Below are 19,485 nucleotides of genomic sequence, written 5' to 3' on the forward strand. Positions count from 1 at the left end.
ATGGCAATATATGTACAAATGTGCCTGACACAATGGATGAATGTATGGATTGTGATAAGCTCTGTAAGAGCCCCCAATAAAAGTATTTTTAAAATATTATTTAAAAAGATGGAAAAAATATACAGTCACTACACCAAAAGAACTAGTCAACATTCAAGTTCAAGAAGTAACATATGAGAGTAAGAAACAATGGTACTGACGGAAGAAATCCAAGCTGCATTGAAAGCATTAACCTAAAACAAGGCTCCAGAAATCGATGAAAAAATGAAACGATTCAATAAGCTGATGAAGCACTGGAAGCACTCACTCATCTTTGACAGGAAATTTGGAAGACAGCTACTTAGCCAACAGCCTGAAAGTGATCCATATTTGTGTTCATTCCAAAGAAAGGTTATACAACAGAATGCTGAAATTAGTACGTATCATTAATACCGCATGCAAGTAAAATGGTGCTGAAGATCATCCAACAGTTGCAGCATTACTACCAGAAAGTATGGCCGGATTCAGAAGAGGATGTGGAACAAGAGATATAATTGCTGATATCAGGTGGATCTTGGCTGAAAGCAAAGAATACCCAGAAAGATGCTTACTTGTGCTTCACTGACTATGCAAAGGCATTCAACTATATGGAAAACAGCAAACTACGGAGGGCCTTGAGAAGAAAGGGAATCAGAACACCATTTTGTTCACGCTGAACCTGGACATGTATCAAGAGGCAGTTGAATGAACAGAACAAGGGAATACTGCATGGTTTAACATCAAGATAGGTAAGCATGAGGGTTGTACCCTGTCACCATGGTTATTCAATCTGTATACTGAGCAGATAATCAAAGAAGCTGGACTATATGAAAATGAATGTAGTATTAGAATTAGAGGAAGGCTTCGTAACAACCTGCAATATGCGGATGTTACAACCTTGCTTGCTGACAGTGAGAGTTGAAGCACTTGCTGATGGAGATCAAGGATTTCAGCCTCCAGTATGGATGACAACTCAATAAAAACTCACTGTCATCGAGTTGATGCCGACTCACAGTGAGCCTATAGGACAGGGCAAATTGCCCTTGTGAGATTCCAAGACTGTAACTCTTTTCAGGAGTAGAAAGCCCCATCTTTCTCCTGCAGAGCGACTGTGGACCTTGAGGATCACAGCCCAGTGCATAACCACTATGCCATTACCACTATGCCGCACCTCAGTGTAAAGAAAACAAAAATCCTCCCAACTGGACCAACGGGTAACACATGGAAAATGGAGAAAAGATCGAAGTTGTCAAGGATTTTGTCTTGCTTGAATCCACAAACAATGCTCATGGAAGCAGCAGTCAAGGGATCAAACAACCCACTGCATTGGCCAACTCTCTGAAGTATTGAAAAGAAAGGATGTTACTTTGAGGACTAAGGTGTGCCTGACCGAAGCCATGGTATGTTCAATCACCTCATGTGAAAACTGGACACTGAATAAGGAAGACAGAAGTGATGCACTTCCACGGTGGTGCTGGTGAAGAAAACTGAAAGTACCATGGGCTGCTAGAAGAACCACCAGATCTGTCTTGGAAGTACAGTCAGAATGCTCCTTAGAGGCAAGGATGATGAGACTCGGTCTACAAACTTTGAACGAGTTTTCAGGAATGAAGGACATCGTATTTGGTAAAGAAGAGGTACAGTTAAAAAGGGGAACACTCTTTATAAGACGGATCCACACAGTGGCTGCAACAACGGGTTCAAACATAGGAATAATTTTGAGGCTGGCGTAGGTCTGAGCGGTGTTTCATTCTGTTGTACATAGGATATGGAGTCACTATAAGTCAGAACCTATGAAATTGCCCCAAATAAAAACATATATTGCATATTCTGTTACATTATCACCAAAGCAGCCAAGAGCATTTGAAGAAAAATTTCCAATCTTCATCCTCAGCAAATTCATTACCCCGGATATCAAGTTTTATTTAGCGCATAACTTGTATTCCTAGAGGAACTAGCAGTGCAAGTATAATAACCAAAAATCCCACAAAAATACATGGATCACCAAAAAAAACCCCACCATGGATCACAATAGCAATTTTCTTTAAATAACCTAGTGAGTCTTCTTCTGAGTCACTATTTTATTCAATTTATTGAGTTAATAATTATTAAAGAACTGTCAAAAGTGTTGGCTTGATGCTTTAAAAAGTTATACATAGAAGCAAAAACAATAATACTTCTATTCCCCTTGCAACCACACAGCCAAAGTGAGGCTGATTCTAAATACAAATGGCCAAGAAAATAAGATGAAAAGAAATGGCCTCCAAATCACATGTTAACAGTTTTATTCAATATTTGTTCATAATAAAAAGTTGGAAGTATAAGACAATTCATATACCTGAGAAAGATCAATGAAATGATTGGCTTCTGCCATCACCTTCACTCGGAAGTTTGTGCCATCGTCTGGGCTCAGAGCATAACAAAATACCTGAAAGGTAGCACATAGTATTTTAATAGCCCTGGCTCCAACTCCTCCCGAAAGACTAGATTTAACAAGTATTAACAATAAAACAATCACTGTGTTTATTTAAATAGAATTTCAAAAAGGCAAATAGTGATTCTAGAGAAACACTATTCTTACCTCAAATTTATCAGGATTGTGCATGCCTGGAATAGACTGCATAAGGTGAGACGTGGGATGATTTCCAAAGTCAGAACTCACATATCCTACACGCAGTCGACCATCACTGAGCTTCAAGTCTTTTGGATGCTCATATGGTGGCTTATGAAGGACATTGATCTACCAACAGAAGACAACGTTTATCCGCACATTTGGTGCTTATTTTCACCTAAGAGAACTAACTAAAAATACTTTAAATATATTACCTAGGAAACTTCATTCAATTCATATAGACAGTTCATTACAACTGTAATGGCTTATGTAAGTTTCATGCCTGGACATGTTTCTATATCTCTATCTCCACAGCAAAGCTAAAACTTGTAGGAATGAGATACTGCGAACATAGCATAACAGACTCTGAGATTTAGAAAATTCCATAAGGAAGTCATTTTTAAGCAAAATTATAACTACCACTCCAATCTATTCTGCCAAGCAAATTCTAATCTTTGATTAAGCAGTACTCAAATTCTCAAAGACTATATATACCACACCAAATCTTTTATTAACGTTACAGGGGGCTTTTTTTGTTTGTTTTGTTTTCAATCGTCTTATTAGGGGCTCATACAACTCTTATCACAATCCATACACACATCAATTGTGTAAAGCCCATTTGTACATTAATGGCCCTCATCATTCGCAAAACATTTGCTCTCCACTTAAGCCCCCGGCATCAGGTCCTCATGTTTTCCCCTCCCTTCCCACCTCCCCCTCCCTCATGAACCCCTGATAATTTATAAACTACTATTTAGTCATATCTTGCCCTCTCCGACGTCTCCCTTCACTCACTTTTCTTTTGTCTATCCCCCAGGGAGGGGGAATGTTACAGTTTTTAACTTAATGGAAATATCAGTATATTTTAGCTTTTTAGTTCAGAATGCCGCCATAAGAGAGAGGGGGTTTTAATTGCACACATATCAGGGTTTCTTGAATAGCTGATAGTTTCTTAATTGGATGGTGTCCACTAGATAATTCATGTTTAGTATAATTTTCAATATTTATGTTTTATTTTACAAAGAAAGAATCTTACCTTATCCAAGCAGAGGTTCCCATGCCTCTCAGCAATAGCCTTCCTGAAGCCATGAGAAAGGGGGTATAGCATACTATGATGAGGATGCACAGAAGGCAACCTATTCTTCTCTAACTGGTCAGCCACAATGCTGACCAGCTTCTTCATTCGCTCATCATAGTCTGTCCAATCACAGACAATCTAAAGAACGCAAAAGAAGTCAAGCACAGAAAACCGTGCCTCAGTATTTAACATTTTCTATGTCTTTGGACTAAAGCGGTATCAGATAATCGATTAGAACAATGGTTCTCAACCTGCCACAACCCTTTCATACAGTTCCTCATATTGCGATGACCCCCAACCATAAAATCATTTTTGTTGCTACTTCATAACTGTAATTTTGCTACTGTTAGGAACCGGGCGACCCCTGTGAAAGGGTCGTCCAACCCACAGGTTGAGAACCGCTGTATAATAAGATACTGTCTCCAGTCAATTTGGATTACTATGCCACATAAGCAATTAAAAAGTGATTACAACACTGACAGCCAATTACTCGCCTGTTATTCCTTACCTGCAGGCAATGAGCCAAGTTACAATAAGCATCAGGAAAATCAGGTTTAAGTTTCAGAGCAGTACGATAAGAAGCTATTGCTTCTGGAATATTCCCTGAATCCTGGAAAGAAAGAAATTGGAATGATATAAAGTTTCATAAAATTAAACACTAGATCCTAACATACATGTTGTTATAATAAGTAGGAGTACCTTGTGAATGGAAGCCAGATTGCTGTGGGCATCTGCAAATGCAGGGTTAATCTGGATGGCACGGGTATAACACTGCAAGGCTCCCTGAACATCCTGCATTTCCTTTAGAGTATTTCCCATGTTAGAGTAGGCATCAGCAAAGGTAGGACTAATTCTAAACAAGGGGACAAAAGTTTTATTTACCTAGTACAAAAATTCTCTGTAATGCTAATGATGTTATTAAAAACCCTTTAAATATATGACAAATATATCCACATTTAAAAATTAAAAGATAACTTAAAAGAGGGACCTAAGGAAGCTTCTTACCGAATAGCCTCTTTATAATGCATCAGAGCTTCCTGCAGTTTTCCCTGCTGCTGCAGTACACTTGCTAAATTTGAATGGGCAGCAGCAAACTCTGGAAACACCTAGGAAGAGTCAAGACCTGAGATTAAAGGGGAAAAAACTGCTAAAAACTGATCATCTTAAACTTTATAGTTATACCTTTTCCAGGTCTACTCATTCTTTTTCAAGAGTTAGTAGCTGGATTCTACGTGTTCTTTAGTTTTTTGGGGTTTTTTAATCATTTTATTGGAGGCTCATAAAACTCTTATCACAATCCATACATGCATCCATTGTGTCAAGCACATTTGTACATTTGTTGCCATCATACTCAAAACATTTGCTATCTACTTGAGCCCTGGTTATCAGCTCATTTTTCCCCTCCCTCCCTGCTCTCCGCTCCCTCATGAACCTTTGATAATTCATAAATTATTATTTTGTCACATCTTACACTGTCTGACATCTCCCTTCACCCATTGTTCTGTTGTCCATCCCCCAGGAAGGAGGCTGTATGCAGATCCTTGTAATCGGTTCCCCGTTCCTACCCCACCTTCCTTCCACCCTCCCAGTATCGCCACTCTCACCACTGGTCCTAAAGGGATCATCTGTCCTGCATTGCCTGTGTTTCCAGTTCCTATCTGTATAGTGTACATCCTCTGGTCTAGCCGGATTTGTAAGGTAGAACTGGGATCATGATAGTGGGGGGAAGGAAACATTAAAGAACTAGAGGAAAGTTGTATGTTTTGTCGTTGTTACACTTCACCCTGACTGGCTAGTCCCCTCCCCATGACCCTTCTGAAAGGGGATGTCTACTTGCCTCAAATGGGTCTTGGATCCCCAATCTGCACTGCCCCTCATTCACAATGTTATGATTTTTTTGTTCTCTGGTGCCTGATACCTCATCCCTTGGGCATCTCGTGATCACACAGGCTGGTGTGCTTCTTCCATGTGGGCTTTCTTGCTTCTGAGCTAGATGGCCACTTGTTTACCTTCAAGCCTTTTAAGACCCCAGATGCTGTATCTTTTGATAGCCGGGCACCATCAACTTTCTTCACTACATTTGCGTATGCACCCATTTATCTTCAGTGATTATGTCGGGAAAGTGAGCATCATGGAATGACAATTTAATAGAACAAAGTGTTCTTGCATTGAGAGAGTACTTGAATGGAGGAAAGTGTTCTTGCATTGAGGGAGTACTTGAGTGGAGGCCCAATGTTCATCTGCTACCTTAATACTAAACCTATAAATATAGCCACATAGATCTATTTCCCCATCATCATATATACTGTTCTTTAGTTTTATGCCTCTCCTTGTTTCAAGTCACAATAAAGTAGATAGACTTCTCCTGCTCTTAGTTTATGCTTAACACTCTAGCACCATTAAGATCTGTCTTCTAAAACTCTTACCAAAGTACCAGCCCTGGGAGGGGGGCCTGATCCCAAGGGCTCAATACAAAGTAAATGTCTAGAAAAGAATGATGGCAATATATATACTATGTCTGATACAATGGATGTATGGATTGTAACAAGAGTTGTAAGAGCCCCCAATAAAATGATCTTTAAAAAAAAAGTACTAGCCACCCTAACAGGCCTCAAGCACTGAAACTGCATACTTGTTGGTGACTTCTTTCGAACTGTGGCTTACTATTTATCTTGCTGTGCTAGGTGCCGTGCTACTGATCACGACCCGATACCCAACAGAACAAAACTCTGTTTGGTCCCGGACCGTCCTCACAATTGTTATGTTTGAACCCACAGTTGCAGCCACTGGGTCAATTCATCTCCTTGGCAGTCTCCTTTTTTATCACTGACTCTCCACTTTACCAACCATGATATCCTTTTTCCAGGGCTGGTATCTCTTGACATGTCCAAAGCATGTGAGAGTCTCACCATCCTCCGTTGTAAAGAACATTCTGGATATACTTCTTCGGAGACAAATTTATTTGTTCTTCTGACAGTCTGTAGGGCTTTCAGCATTCTTTACCAGAACTATAATTCAAATGCTTTGGATTTGTTTATCTACTCATAAAATTATGCTCTTTCTAAATACTGGAATTTTATTCAACACCACAAAAGACCTTAGGAACTCAATTACTCACACAACGTATAGGCCTATTTTAAATTATTAGCCACTGTCTATTTTAACCAAAAAAGTGGATGACACAATAAACTTGACCGCTTTCCTTCTACTACCATACCACATAGACAAAACACCCAGCCATACCACCTTCAACATACTTCTAATGCTTTACGATACAAGCGGACTGCCTCTTCAATGTTTCCCTGTTCTCTTTTGATATTCGCTAGGTTATTCAGAGAATCTGCATGAGTGGGGCATAGACGGAGAGCTGTATTATAGCAATCTTCTGCTTCAGCAACCTAAAAAAAAAAAAGGTTGAAAAACTATACAGGAGAATCACAGTTACATTACTGATATGTTTTTCTGACAATCCTAATCACTGTTAGTCTAAAAATAACAATATTTTCTAAAAATTCTGGAGTTCTAATATTCCAGAAAAATTAGTATTTTTGCTATTCTTTCCCTCAACCAAACACCAAAATAAAAGAATTTACTATCTCAGTACTTAATAACAATATGTACAGAAAGATGTTTTAAATCCTACCAAGTAACAAAGAAATAGACTGAGTAAAAATCCTTACACTGCCCTTCTCTTTGAGAGCATTGGCTAGGTTACAGTAAGCGTCAGGAAAATGTGGTTGCAGTTCAATAGCTCGCCTGTAGGTGTCTATTGCCAGATCTATCAAGCCTTGCTCATAGTATACACAAGCCAGGTTGCCGTGCACCACTGCATGATTTGGACTCAGGCTTAGGGCACGAAGGTAAGCTGCCACAGCTCTGTAAATAAAAAAATAAACAAACACCCACACACAAAATTCAGTTTTTACAAGATGCTTTGTTACAATTAAATCATGCTACACTATACCAGCGTATCAATTAATTGTTATTAACTACAATTAATCCACACTATTATTAAATCATATACCAAGATTTTCCATATTAAATGTCTCTCAACATTAACTTTTTTCTATTCCCCAATAAGAAAATGGGCTTTCCTTTAACAACACAGTTAAAAGACAAGATGTACTTAGTTTTTTCTAAATCAGATTAAAAGAATACTCTAGCTCAGTGGTTCTCAACCTTCCTAATGCCATGACCCTTTAATACAGTGCCTCATGTTGTGGTGACCCCCCCAAACATAAAAGTATTTTCATTGCTACTTCATAACTGTAATTTTGCTACTGTTATGAACTGGACGACCCCTGTGAAAGGGTCATTCGACTCCCAAAAGGGTCACGACCCACAGGTTGAGAACTGCTGCTCTAGCCCAAGAAATAATCGTTTCATTTACAATAAAGGAAATTTCAACTAAACTCCCAGTAAGGATGATGGTGGATTTCAGAAATGCCAACAATAAAAATATGTTGGGCAGCAATATCTATAAATAATATAACAGCTGACATAGTGGGCAAGAAGAGATATATTAGAAAAAATAATTTATTTCAATGAACTGTCATCATTTAAGTCAAAACTCTCCAGTGCCAATAGAACAAAAGCTGAGAAAAGTTTATCAAATATCAAAACACTCACCTATCAAAAATGCGTGCCTCTTTTAAGACATTTCCTAAATTAATATAAGCATCCAGAAAATTTGGGTCAAGGGTGACAGCCTAAAAATTACAAAACAGTTACTTAGGGCAAGTTAGGGTATTACCAAAATAACCTCCCAATTATAACTTTTCATTTAGGAATATTTTATACACCTCCAATTACATTTTTTCTAGTATAATTCAATCTTTTTAAACCCACTTATTTATTACATTTTCATCATTCCCAGACTCAGTGTTATTAAAATAACTTCTCATATAAGAACCAAAAGGGTCCTGAAGGAAAAAAATTTCTAATTGAGCCTACTTCAATTTTATCAGACCAAATAATAATTTACTACTAGTTCACAATCAACCCAGCCAAATTCTTCTAAAAACTTAGGGCAGGAAGTAGCAACAGCTCTTATTGAAAAGGAAATACAACACAGGACAGCAACTAGAATTATAAAGTAAGGTCTCAGAAAGACATGTCAACTATAGCTATATAATCAGTAAGATTTGTTACTTCGCTTGACACAATGGATGGATGGATGGATGGATGGATGGACTGTGATAAGAGTTGTACGAGCCCCAATGAAATGATTTTTAAAAAAAGGTTTGTTACTTCATTAAATTTCATCCGAATAGTTTCTTAAAACACAAATGGCTATATAGAGAGCAATGATTCTCAGCTTTTGCAGGCTCTATCACGGGACAGTTAAAGCAGATCCTGTGAAGATGGGGGCAGTCATGTAAATCTTTTACAAGTTACTCATGTGCAGCCAAGTTACAGAACATCACTGATCAAGAAAGGCAGGTAATCTTACAGTGTAATAAATGTAATCAACAACACAATTGTCTACGGTGATATGTCACACCAAAAACCGTTTTTCACTTTTATTATAGAAACTTCCCACCCAAAGCAGAGGAATATAACAACCCCCTCAGGGTCCCAATGACCCATCTTCACCAATTAAATCATGTTCAATCTGGCTTAATCTGTATCCCAACCAAGCCCCGCTACTTGCAGATCATTTTAAAGCAAATCCCAGACAAACATCCCATTCAAAAAGTATTTCAATGTATCTTAGAGATAAAGACATTTTTCCTCTTAACATAATCACCTATGAAGAGATGTGAGAGTCCCCAATGAATAAAAAAAAAAACATAACCACCTATGGTTTTTAAAAGCTTTTCTAACTTCTAAAGTATATTCTCAGTGCAGAACTATAAACTGAGGAAACACAGACAATCCAATGAATACCACAATCCTGTCAGAGAAATAACGGTATCACGTGGCTGGTTAAGCAAAGGACTACTGTTGATTTCTATTAAAAGAACCCTGCACACAAAAGCACTTCATAAATATCAACTATTAATTTAATGACGAACCTTTTCAAAGTGATGAATGGCAAGCCAAATCTCCCCTTGTGCATTGAAAACACAGCCAAGATTACTCCAAGCTACTGCAAAGTTCGGTTGCGTCTCAATTGCTTTCAAATAACATGCCTTTAGGAGGGGTTAATGAAAGAAGATGGGAGGGAAAGGAGGTAAAGGGAAAGGGGAAATTTTGCAAAGGAGAAAAAAAAAAAAGATTGGGGGAGGGGGGAAGAAGGTGATATCATTATTCTTTCTCTGACCAACCAAAAGTGACCCTGCAGCATAGGCTCGCTTGCGCCAAAACTAATGCGCTGCCACAGCTGGCTGCTCCTGCGCCTGCGCCACCAGAACCCAAGTGCAAACCACCATGTTCAGTTCTGCCAACCAATGACCAACCCTTATACTGGGACTCAGCGGGGAAGTCAGGGACTCTATGCTGAGGGCTCTTGGTATGTTTTAAAGTGCTGTCTAGAGAGCAACACTTCAAGGCCAAATTTTCCTACCCTCACCATTTACCCAAAATGTGTTCTACAAGATGTCACAGAAAAAGGAATTTTGTGATCAAATGCATTAAGAAAACAGAAAACCCAAGCTGCTTCTTCACTACTCTATGACTTTGCTAAGCCTAGTAGTTTATACAGGATTCCCTGAACTTAGTTGACCTTGGGACCTTTGTTTTGTTGGGCACTGTATTAGGAATACTATCAAACACATGTGGGAAATGCTTCTCTAAACAATAATGCCCCAAATAACAATAACGATAATGCACTAAACTATGCTACCGAGGACAAAACCATTTTTCTACCAAAACACGTGTCAGAAAGCCGCGCTATGCGTCACTCTCATAATGCCCATTTCCCAAAGGAGACTGAAGCTGAAACCTCACATGACAGGATTGCACCTAGGTTGAGGCCCCTGTAATGCGAGCGCAAACATCGCTTGCGCAAACTAACGGCATCGCATTGCGCCATCGCTGCGAACTGCTGCGCTTCATAGAACACCCCTAGACGCAGCAAACGGCCAACCAGATCCATTAATCTACTAGACAGGCCCATAGAGAATATTTGTTTAATGAGATTAGCTGGACTCAAGGTATGTTAAAACCCAATTTTATCCAAAAAAGGCTACAGAATAGGACTGAGGGAGCCAGTCAATCAGATTACTCATCTAGTCAACCGTTCACAGGGGCTCAATCGCACGCTGCGCATTAACGCTGCGCAGCCTTTGCGCTACTGCAGGGTCACAGCGCATCATCAGAAGAGCAGAATGCTGCAATCCAAACAAAGAAGAAAAAAGGAAAAAAAAATGAACAACAAGAAGAGTTAGAAGCTTTTACTAGTAAATTAAGTCTAATAATTTTTAATATCTTAATTAACTTTTACTTATCTTTGATAGAATTGTGGCTGTAGTATAAAACATTCTCTTACATAACTTGCTTGTAAATAAAATTATTTTAAGCTGTTTCTGAAGCCACAAGACAGAAGATTCAGGCATGGAGGCAAATTGTTTTGCTGTGGCAGTTACAAACCCGTTACCATATTTCTCATCATGTGACTTTTCGGTGCGTTCCTTGCTGGAAGAGGAGGAGGAGGTGTGTGTCTGCCCTAGATCCAGGCCTCGAGCTCCCTTCAGCGAGGCACCTTACGCATGGAATAGGAGGTTTCACCCACCTGAAACCTTCTAAATACAATATCAATGGTGAAAAACCAAAAACAAGAGAGAAAATAAAAACAAGATCATTAGTAAAAGTTCAACAAAGCAATTGAAATTCTTTGGATGTCTATTACATATGGGAATGAGGACAGTCTCAAGTCTGTAACATGGGAAACATGCAGAAGGGAGAGGGTTAATCAGGACTATTGCATACAGCAGGGATTTTGCTGGAAGAAAGGCTCTTTATTTTCTACAAAGATAACTTAATTTTGCTTCCATCTACTAGGAATATGCTGGCTTGAATTTTCAAATGCACTGATTACAAAAGAAATACATTGCATTTCACTCAAAAGTATTTTCTTGTTTACTAAGTTCTCACAAAACAGAATAACATTTTTCAAAACTAGATGTCTCCAGAGCTCTGAAATAAAGAAGTCAGCAACCTAAGGCAGGCGCAATGTCTCAGCCTAAACCGATCTCTAAAGCTGCAGTGAAGTGCAATTCATGTTAGCTGTCCGCTTGGTAAAAACTTATCAAATATTTATTCTATAAACTATCAATTAGATTTTTCAGCTAAAATTTAAATCAATCATATAATTCGTTAGCCAGAAACCTACAAAAGGTTAATTCCAAAGTGTCAGCAGAATTTATGGGGTATGCACATAAAACCAGTGCCTTTTAACATTAGATTGTGCTGAAAAAACTTTTCCCTCCCTGAATAAAGCAAACAGACAGCTACGCTGCGCATACACTCCACGCATTAGCATGCGCGTGGGGCTCAGAGCAACAGGTGGGAGTTTCAGAAGCATTCTGGTTTCTCCCCACTCCTCACCCCTGCAGCGCGGTTGCGTAAGGTGGCTTGTAACAAGACAATTTCATTTATAAATGTAATTTTAAATTATACCAAAAGCTTTAATAACCCAACCTGGTATTCAAATTCATTATTTGGAAGCACAGAATGCTAAAAGCCACCTTTCCACTTTGGCAAGTTTTCTTTCGATCAGTCCATTTCCCAAACAAACCAGCTTTGTCCTTCATTTTTTTAAGGAGGTGGGGTGGGGAGGAATAAAAGGAAGGAAGGATGAAAAGGTAGACAACTAGGATTGAAAAAGAGGAAAAAGGAACTTGGGAGAGGAAGTGTGGATAAGAAGGAGCAGGATGTTCCAATTACTAATTTGTAATCATTTTAACAGCCTTTCTTCCACTGTAAAAAAGGGTAAGGAAGATGAAGGGAGGAAGGTTAAATAAGAATTTTAAATGCCAGTATTATAGGGTAACATTTGTATGAAATTCTCCACTTACAAGCCACAAAGGACTTAGAAGAACAGCATTTTCGATGGGAACTGCATCATATAGGAGTCTGGAGCCAAATCACAGGTGCTCTGCTTGTCACCAGCAGGCAAGCCTCAGATTTGAAGGAATGTTATTTATATTCCACATAAGGTGGAGCCCAATGTTATAAAGATGGTATCGCTCAATGGAGAGGCTCCAAAATGGTGCTTTTTGCTTTGCTCCCAGATTAAGAACAGGTATGCCAAAGTCTGGCCCTGCTCTAATCTGAAGTGATTCATGCCCTATCAGTTTCCTCAAGTTCATAAGGCTGTTTTGTGAAGATAGCTCAATGAAGAGTTGAAGACTTTGCAAAAAGTATAAGTTTTCAAAACACTGGTGTTTAAATGCATCCTATCAAACACCTACCTTGGCTTCTTCCAAGCGACCCAGGGCTTTAAGCAGGTTCCCCAGGTCACTGCGAACACAGTACAAATCCTAGAAATCCAGAGATACTTTGTCATTCATTATTTCTCTGATTTAGCACAAAAAAAAAACCTTATAATCACTTTTATGCATCCCGCTCCTTGTCATTTTACTCTTTCAACTAAAGATACTGCTTGACAAACTTAGTACAGAGCCATAATCCCTCATCCTCAATTCCTAATTCAAAAGTTTCAAAAACTCATTTCATGGTTAAACCTACCCCAAACTGACATAAAGGTATTTATACAATTTAACTATCTCATTCAGTATGAACACATATGTTTTACTGCAAAAAAAATAGGAAGTTTTACATAAGATATTATTGCCTTCCAATTTTAAAATATAAAAAAGTCTGAATTTTGAAATGCATGTAGTCTGACCAATTTCAAACAGAAAACCACGGATCTTATGATAGCACCCCTTCCCCTTTCCCAATGCCAGTGAAGTTAAAAAAAATCCAATCACTCTTTCATTAAAAGTTAGAATATGAATCACTTCTAGATCAAAGGCCTAAAAATTTTCCATAGTGGAAAAAAGTATTTAGCCAGTGACTATCTTACAGGAAACCTGCCCTTGGGCTATCGGGCGTATTTAGAAGCTTTCATTTAATTTCCCCTTAAGCAGAAGGTTATCATCCAATCACTGTCTCAATCCTGGTATCTGTCACTAGATTACTCATTAATATTAAGTGTCATTAAAGTTCAGTGTCTGCATAATAAAAAGCAGTTGACCTTGTTTTATATTAGAACTTCATTTGTGTTCCTAGTTATCCCAACTCATTCTTCAGGATCAGAGACCTGTCAGACCAGTGATCTTAAAATTTTATTTGTCTGTCCTATGTGCCTCTGCCTTTCAAATCCATAAGTCAAAAAGCAGAGAAAATGGCAATTGGGAATCTATTTGTAATCCAAATTGTTCCATGGGTGGAAGAGCTTTAAATGAAGTATTATAGAGTTCAAGTTTGTCAATTATGCCAAAGTTTAACATTACATAAAATCTATATATGTGCAAATGCACTGTGGTTTCCAGAGTCAAGTAATTAATTTAATAAATAAATAGTTTTGGGGACTTATATTATCATGCCCCAGATGAACCAAAGTCTGCCAGCAAAGAACACACTGTCACAAAACATTCTCTTATCATCAATAATACTGACCAGCTCTATGATCAACTCACTAACTTTAATTAAGCAAATATCAACATTTTAACAGTTGCCACCCACGACTTCAAACACAAATGGCAAATACTAATCCTTTTCAAAACATCATTAATCGTATTACCTTCTTATCCTCTAATTTGTTATCCTTCTCTAATTAGTCTAAGCATTTTTCAAAGCTAGTAATAGTACACTCAGCCATATATCTGATAAGAATCTAATAGTCAAACTATATATAAAAACTTCAATAGCAAAAAATCATCCAATCATAAAATGAGTAAAGGGCCTGAATAGACATTACACCAAAGACGATATTCAAATGGACACCAAACACATAAAAAGATGCTTCACTGTTCTACCCACTGCAATCAAGTACATTCCAATTTATAGCAACAGAGTGCTCCCTAGGATTTCCAAGGGGATAAATGTTTACAGGCACAGATGATAGGTTTGACCCCCTAATCTTTTTGTTAGAAGCCCAATACATAACTCCCTATGCCACCAGTGCTCCCTCATTAGCCATCAAAGAGATGCAAATCAAAATCACAAGGAGATTCTATTTCACTACCACAAGGTTGGAAAACAGCAGGAGCAGCAAATGCTAGCCAAGATGTAGGGAAACTGGAACTCTTATCTACTGCAGAACTAAATGAATACAAAATGGTACAGCTGCTGTGGGAAAATGTGGTCGTTCCCCAACAAGATAAAAATAGAACTACCTTATGTAAGGTGACCAGACGTCCCACTTTTGAACAATTTTTCCCGCATCCCGCAGCGTTTTTAAAAAGCCCTGATTTTTGGAAAGAATGCACGATAAGCTAGGGTATATGGTTTTCAGCTGCGGCTGAAATAGCTGTGGCTATTTCGCCAGGATATGAGTTTTATCAATGTTAAAATCTGGTCACCTTAACCTTATGAACCAAAAGTTCCATTTCTAGGTATATATCCAAAAGATTGGAATGTAAAAACTCAGAGATCAACCCCTATGCAAAGGCCAGTTGCATTCGTGATAGTCGAAAAGGTGAAAACAACCTAAATGCCCAACAACAAATAAAATGTGGTGCATACGTAAATTGGAACACGCTTCAACCAGTAAGAGAAATGAAGTGCTGATACATGCAGCAGTATGGAGCTTGAAGATCTGCTGAGTGCAATAAAACCACCACGAAAGGACGAATAGTATAGGGAGTCTCTACATAGTGTAGCGACCACAGTTTATTAGTGGTTACCAACAGTGGGGGAGGAGGGAAAATTGGAGTTAAAAATGATGGGAAAGTCTCATTAAGGATAGGGTGGCACAGCTGATTCTTTTAAGTGCTGGTAAAAAGCTGAATTGGTTTTTAAAAATTGCAAAAACTGGCAAGATGTATTTACAACAGTGACCAAAAAATGTAGCTATTGAGGCTGCTTCTGTACAACCTAATACCTCATGGGATTTGGTTCCTTAGAGTCATGGCTTCAAGGAACATCCCAATTAACTGGCCTACTTGCTCCTGTTCTACCTTATACTTTGTTGTGTAGTGGCCGGGGCCATAAAATTTTGCTTATCCAAGGCACAAAAATTGGTCTCTATTCACAGAGGAACAACAGACAAATGTGAGCCTAGAAGAGAAAAATGAAATGTGTGGCCAGCTGCTTCCAGGAACATGCCTCCTTTGCCATGAGACTAAAAGAACTGGGTGGTCTCTGACTACTGTCACTGAACATTTTCATCAAACATTCTGTAGAAGAATCAAGGGTAAGGTGACCAGATTTTAACATTGGTACGGGACAAAAGCGGGACACCATTGAGAAAACTCATATCCTGGCGAAATAGCCGCATGGCAGCCGAAAACCGTATACCCTAGTTTGTCATGCATTCTTTCCAAAAATCGGGATTTTAAAACGACGCGGGACGAGGAAAAAATTGTTAAAAAGTGGGACGTCTGGTCACCTTAATCAAGAGGAGGCAATCCCAAATCAAAATTTTCAAATTTTCATGGACTGTAAACTTTCTAAGAGCCATAGAACGTGGATGAACTCCTGAAACTACTGCCCTGAGAACTCAAACAGACCAAAAACAAACAAACTCTCCGCCATCAAGACAATTTTGACTCGTGGGGACGCTCTATGCCAGAGCAGAACTTCCCCTGTGGTTTCCAAGGCTGTGAATGTCTATGGGAGCCGAAAACCCTGTCTTTCTCCCACGGAGAAGCCAGTGATTTCAAACTGATTTTCTGGTTAGCAGCAAAACTTGTCACCCCCCATAGCACCAGTTCTTCCCAGATTCAAGCTTACAGTCAAATGCCTAGAGAAAACCATCATGCGTGGTAAAGTGCAGGAGCAGCTGAAGAGAGGAAGGCTCTCAAGATGAATTGGCACAGTGGCTACAACAATTTTGACTAACAATTGTGAAGATGATACAGGACTGGGCAATATTTGATTCAGTTGTGCGTAGGGTCACTGTGGATCAGAAAGGACTCGATGGCACTTAGCAACAATAACAAGTCAACTGCCTTTGACAAAAATTCCAAGTCTGCTCTTATATTGTACTCCGACTGGCAGTGCTTAAATAACATCCTTAGAGCATTGTGGGCTGAATCTTAGGTATAGTTAGCATTCTATGAAAAATAGTTAAAGATACACAGGTTATTTAGATTTTGCGTAGTAAAAAAATAAAAGGTTATGGTAGTATTCTTGCTAACTTGTTTTTGGAAGCATTCAGTTCGTTAGAGATACGTAAATTCTCAAGTTATTTTCTGTGACTCAATTATAGAAATCACTATTTAAGATATAAGAAGCAATTTCAAATTTTTACACTCTGAATTATCTTCTGTAATATTGGATTTAATACTTTCACTGAAATTTATTCCCATGATAAAGGTACAAATGGTGTCCTTTTACATGACGACTCACCCGAGTAGCCTATACATAGCAATACCTTTTATGGATTATGTGTGAAATTATCTAATGGTTCTTTATATAATGGCTTGCTAAGCAGCTCTTTTTTGAACCATTTCTTTTGCTTTGATTGTGGATGAGCACTGGAAGCTACTAGCATTCTTACCATTATGTGTCACTACCATCTTATTTGTTACATTTTCACATGTATTACTGAACTACAGAAAAGTAGGTATTATGATGCTGTTCTTTTTGTTAAATTTTTAGATACAAATATGATGTTTAAATATTTAGTGACTACTATATGTACAATGCTTGCCAGGAATGAGGGAAATGCAGTAAGGGAGGGGGAAGTTGTGGCTTATAATACGAGAGGACCTGTAAAGGGCAGCATTTACCCAAGGATAAAGTTTCCGAGGGTTGGAAAAAGGAAGAATGGACAGGAAACAGAGGGAGAAGTGTGGAAAAAGTGTTGGCAGATTGAGGGTATTGTAATGTGTGAGTTGAAACAAAATTGGTATGAATTATTGAATGTGATGAATCTTCACCCAGTTCAAAGAAAAAGAAAAAATGGTGTAAGATCCTGGGATTATTACTGTTGGAGAATATAAATCAGATTTTTCTTTAAGTGGGTGCTTAAAACTTAAACATTGTGGAGGAAGGTTCCATAGCAAGTAGAAGTCGTGTAGTAACAATAAATTAGTTTAAGTAAAAAAAGAGTCCATTGGAACAATTAGACCAGTGAGATTAAGGAGTGTAAATTTCACTTGAGAGGCAATTGAGAAGTAGCATGTGTTTTTATGCCAGAAAAAGATGAGGCAGTCTGCTCCCATAAAGATCTACAGTCTTGGAATCAAGTTGACGGTAGTAAGTTCATTGTGGTTTGGTAGGCTTTTATAAACCTGTTGTCTTTGATGTGACTGAGTATAAATGTTGTTGGGTAGAGGCTCTAGAACAGTGGTTCTCAACCTTCCTAATGCTGCAACACTTAATACAGTTTCTCATGTTGTGGTGACCCCACCCAACCATAATATTCTGTAAATCATTCTATTAGGGGCTCAATCCATACATACATCAATTGTGTACAACACATTTGTACATTCATTGCCCTCATCATTCTCAAAACATTTGCTCTCCACTTAAGCCCCCAGCATCAGGCCTTATTTTCCCCCTTCCTCGACGCTCCCCCCTCCCTCATGAGTCCTTGATAATTTATAAATTATTATTTTGTCATATCTTGCCCTGTCCGACATCTTCCTTCACCCACTTTTCTGTTGTCCCTCCCCCAGGGAAGTCACATATAGATCCTTGTAATAGGTTCCCTCTTTCCAACCTACTCTCCCTCTACCATCGCAGTATCGTCACTCACACCACTGGTCCTGAAGGGATCATCTATACTGGATTCCGTGTTTCCAGTGCCTATCTGTACCAGTGTACATCCTCTGGTCTAACCAGACTTGCAAGGTCGAATTGGAATCATGAGTGTGGGGGCGGGGAGGAAGCATTTAGGAACTAGAGGAAAGTTGTATTTTTCATCGTTGCTACATCGTACTCTGTCTGGCTCGTCTCCTCCCCGAGACCCTTCTGCAAGGGGATCTCCAGTGGCCTACAAATGGGCTTTGGGTCTCCACTCCGCACTCCCCCCATCATTCACTATGGTAAGATTTTTTGTTCTGATGATGCCTTATACCTAATCCCTTCGACACCTCGTGATCGCACAGGCTGGTGTGCTTCTTCCATGTGGGCTTTGTTGCTTCTGAGCTAGATGGCCGCTTGCTTAACTTCAAGCCTTTAAGACCCCAGACACTATACCTTTTGATAACTGGGCACCATCAGCTTTTTTCACCACATTTGCTTAAGCACCCATTTGTCTTCAGCGATCCTAGCATGGAGGTGAGCACACAATGATATGATTTTTTGTTCTTTGACGCCACATAACTAATCCCTTCGGCACCTCGTGATCACACAGGCTGATGTGTTCTTCCATGCGGGCTTTGTTCCTTCTAAGCTAGATTGCCGCTTGTTTACTTTCAGGCTTTGAAGACCCCAGACACTATATCTTTTGATAGCCAGGCACCATCAGCTTTCTTCACCACTTTTGCTTATTCATCCGCTTTGTCTTCAGCAGTTGTGTTGGGAAGGTGAGCATCATAGAATGCCAATTTAATAGAAGCATTCTTGCATTGAGAGAGTACTTGAGTGGAGGCCCAATGTCCTTCTGCTACCTTAATACTAAACCTATAAATATAGGCACATAGATCTATTTCCCCACCATAACATTATTTTCGTTGCTACTTCATAACTGTAAGTTTGCTGCTGTTATGAATCA

General features: G+C 38.9%; 1 protein-coding gene across 2 annotated transcripts in view; it reads right to left on the bottom strand.

Moving 5' to 3' along the window:
- Positions 1–19,485, bottom strand: part of OGT (O-linked N-acetylglucosamine (GlcNAc) transferase) — a 65,815-nt gene that overhangs the window by 36,319 nt on the left and 10,011 nt on the right. For both annotated transcript variants that reach the window (XM_004716660.4, XM_004716659.3), the window contains exons 4-14: positions 13,064–13,132; positions 9,725–9,841; positions 8,337–8,416; positions 7,388–7,583; positions 6,965–7,105; positions 4,713–4,813; positions 4,407–4,560; positions 4,216–4,317; positions 3,666–3,845; positions 2,600–2,758; positions 2,357–2,446 (exon numbers count right to left, since the gene is read on the bottom strand). In XM_004716660.4, the coding sequence (XP_004716717.1) occupies positions 2,357–2,446; positions 2,600–2,758; positions 3,666–3,845; positions 4,216–4,317; positions 4,407–4,560; positions 4,713–4,813; positions 6,965–7,105; positions 7,388–7,583; positions 8,337–8,416; positions 9,725–9,841; positions 13,064–13,132 (1,389 nt within the window). The remainder of the gene's footprint in view (positions 1–2,356; positions 2,447–2,599; positions 2,759–3,665; positions 3,846–4,215; positions 4,318–4,406; positions 4,561–4,712; positions 4,814–6,964; positions 7,106–7,387; positions 7,584–8,336; positions 8,417–9,724; positions 9,842–13,063; positions 13,133–19,485) is intronic.

Source organism: Echinops telfairi, unplaced genomic scaffold, assembly GCF_000313985.2.
Source record: "Echinops telfairi isolate 266 unplaced genomic scaffold, ASM31398v2 ScPeMD7_7415;HRSCAF=8453, whole genome shotgun sequence".
Lineage (NCBI taxonomy): Eukaryota > Metazoa > Chordata > Mammalia > Afrosoricida > Tenrecidae > Echinops > Echinops telfairi.